This window comes from Aegilops tauschii, chromosome 5 (genome assembly GCF_002575655.3).
Source record: "Aegilops tauschii subsp. strangulata cultivar AL8/78 chromosome 5, Aet v6.0, whole genome shotgun sequence".
NCBI lineage: Eukaryota > Viridiplantae > Streptophyta > Magnoliopsida > Poales > Poaceae > Aegilops > Aegilops tauschii.
The window spans coordinates 370641330-370643974 of NC_053039.3; the positions used below are offsets into that span (position 1 = coordinate 370641330).

At 50.2% G+C, this 2645-nt stretch overlaps 1 protein-coding gene across 1 annotated transcript; it reads right to left on the bottom strand.

Annotated features, from left to right (window-relative positions):
• Positions 1 to 846: 846 nt before the first annotated feature.
• LOC109747556 (serine carboxypeptidase 1-like) lies at positions 847 to 2412 on the bottom strand. The gene is made up of 7 exons (XM_020306598.2): positions 2337 to 2412; positions 2000 to 2262; positions 1687 to 1932; positions 1460 to 1569; positions 1294 to 1380; positions 1098 to 1206; positions 847 to 1008 (listed from the first exon to the last, which is right to left on the bottom strand). The coding sequence occupies exons 1-7, from the start codon at positions 2410 to 2412 to the stop codon at positions 847 to 849; spliced, it is 1053 nt and encodes a 350-aa protein (XP_020162187.2).
• Between the last annotated feature and the right edge of the window lie 233 nt (positions 2413 to 2645).

Here is a 2645-nt window from a genome sequence, read left to right on the forward strand (position 1 = left end):
GTAGCACGTGTAAATATTTCCACAAATAATTGTCTAAAAGGCTCCAAAGCAGAGGTTTAATGCCAAGCAACAATTTCCCTTAAGTGAATGACCTTAAGATTTATCTAAACAGTAGGAGTATTTGAACTACGATCATTGATCAACAGCTGCACCCACAACTACTATACTTTCTTGACCCCTAATGAACCCAGTGAGATTGTTAGTCTCACTAGCCTTTCTAGTTACAAGAATTAATGCAACTTGTGTTTGGAAGGGATTTTTGCAACAAAATAAATAAGAATTCAGATTGTAAACGGAAAATAAAGTGCCTCTCGTAGTTTCCATCATCCAGGCACACCAAGTATCACCAAAGCCTTTTTCTATCATAGGCATTTTCAAAGTTTATTTTCATAAGCGCTCCAGCTTGTCTAGTATGATGTATCTCATGAAGCACCAAAACTCCTTCCATATTGTACCTGCCTCTAATGAAGGCAGTCTGGGTATCAATAACCATAGAGCTTATAATCAGACCTAACATATTGGCTAGAAACTTAGTCAGTATCTCATAACTAACATTAAGCAGACAGATGGGCTTGAACTTTTGAAACTTTATTTAACCATGCTAAGCAAAGCATAAGGCACCCACAAAAAGACATAATGCATTACATTATTGAGTTAAAGAACGACGTGTCCCTAACGGCCTTTGGACAACTTACACAAGGTGGACCAATAAATCATCTTACAAAGAACTCCAAGATGTCATCAGGGACGTTATATGTCGCACTTAGTAAAAATAATATCCGGCTGGACTAATCGGTTTCCCCGGCCGGTTGAAAACTTGGAACCGCCAGGTCTGGTGGTATATGCTCATGGGCGCCACACTGAGACCGCCGGTGGCAGAACACCTTTCATGAAGGAGTAGAAAAGAACAAGTGATCTCTTGGGCTGGAAGCTAGGGACCATATGGCCAGCTCCTCGTACCGACGCGAACGTGAACCCTCCCTCGTATTGCTGAGCGTAGCCTCCGACCTAGATTTGGCCATAATTCAGTTAGCACACAATCCAATCACAAGACCTAGATTAAGGGTTATTGCAGGGTTTGTTGCATATATAGTTACCTCGCTGTCAGGGGTGTACCATGGACGCCACGGTTTTGTTATTGCCAGATTGAGATCCTTGACAGAGTACCTCGTGGCGGTAATCGGGCACACATCGTCCATATCACCACTGTCATCGAATTAGCGATGATTTTATGAGATAAGTGGCACACACAAAATCTTACTTTGGTGTCTCGAAGGTACTGCAAATTTTTACCTGTACAGCCAGACTCTTAACCCGTTGTCGACAAGCCAGGCAATGGTTGGCACCATGGAAACCGGGGCATCGGTCCAGTGCAAGTTACTGTGAACAAAACAAATGTGGGGTAAATATCCGGCTGGAAGTATATATGCTAGGGTAAATAAGCAGGTGTGTTACTTACGCGCACTCTGACCACTTGGTGTCGGTTCGAACATGCATAGCCTTCTGCACCTTAGGACTGTTGAAGTAGGCGTCGATGTAGGCCCCGATGCACGGATCGTAGCCTGGTAACTGTCACAAATCACAGAAGCTAACTAATCAGCACTACAATCGATCAAATTTCTTAGTGATGTGAGATTTCTAGAAGAGAAAGAACGTAGTATATTTGTTTCTTGTAGTAGTACGTACGTAGCTGCTGGAGTGGAGGCTCCCGTCCGGCGACTCGATGCAGACCGGGGCGTAGATGTTGTATCGGTCGATGTCGCCGGTTTTGAACGACTTCTTGGCTTGGCCGCACGCTGTGCCCTCGACCCGCCCGAAGCTGCAGTGCTCGCTGATATTGCCCCACACCTCGTCGGAGATCACCCCGTGGTTCCACAGGAACTCTAACGATCCCTTTGTGTTCATGTAGTCATCGAGGTATGGGTTGCCAACCTGCAGAAATGAACCCTTATGTCAGATCGAAGCTCGCTACGCCGGCGGCCATGATCAGGCGACTTACGAAGATGCCCTTGAGGTTCACGTCTGTGAGACCGAATTCGGCGAGGGCGACGATGACGGTGGCGAGCTGGGGGACGTAGTGCCCGCTGTAGCTCTCGCCGGCGATGTAGAAGTCGCGGCCCTTGTACTCGGGGAACCTCTCCAGCCAGTAGAGCAGGAAGAGGTAGGCGTCCACCGCGGTCCCCGAGTCGCCGCTCTCCACCGAAGCGTTCGAGTAGGAGAACCCGACGCCCGCCGGCGACTCCAGAAAGATCACATTTGCCACTGCACGACACCACAAGCCATCAGCTGAGATCACAGCGTACGTGAAGTTGTAAGAGGATCCGTCGGTCACCCACCGTTGTTCCAGGCATGCCTGTTTCTGCTCAGGGTCTTGCCGTCGGGGTTCACACGGAACGGGCCGAGCTCCGCCATGGCGCCGGCGCCCAGCGACGAGCACCCGGGCCCGCCGTTGAGCCAGAGCACGAGCGGCTTGGAGGCGGCCTCGTAGGGGGCCTCCACGAAGTAGTAGAAGAGCGCGCGGCCGTACTCCTCGCTGACCGTGACGTAGCCGGAGTACTGGTCAAAGTTGACGCGCGGGGGCTGGCCGGGCAGCGCCGCGATCCTGTCGGCCTCTCTGGTGCCCGCCGGCGGGGTCTCGCACTTGG

What these genes read in the sequence shown, in the direction of transcription:
- LOC109747556 (XM_020306598.2), bottom strand. Translation starts at nt 2,412, where the DNA reads ATGGCGGAGCTCGGCCCGTTCCGTGTGAACCCCGACGGCAAGACCCTG. An exon ending in GCCTCCACTCCAGCAGCTAC is followed by an intron (nt 1,570 to 1,686) that starts GTACGTACTACT and finishes GATTTGTGACAG; the next exon opens with TTACCAGGCTACGATCCGTG. An exon ending in ACCAAGTGGTCAGAGTGCGC is followed by an intron (nt 1,381 to 1,459) that starts GTAAGTAACACA and finishes TTTTGTTCACAG; the next exon opens with TAACTTGCACTGGACCGATG.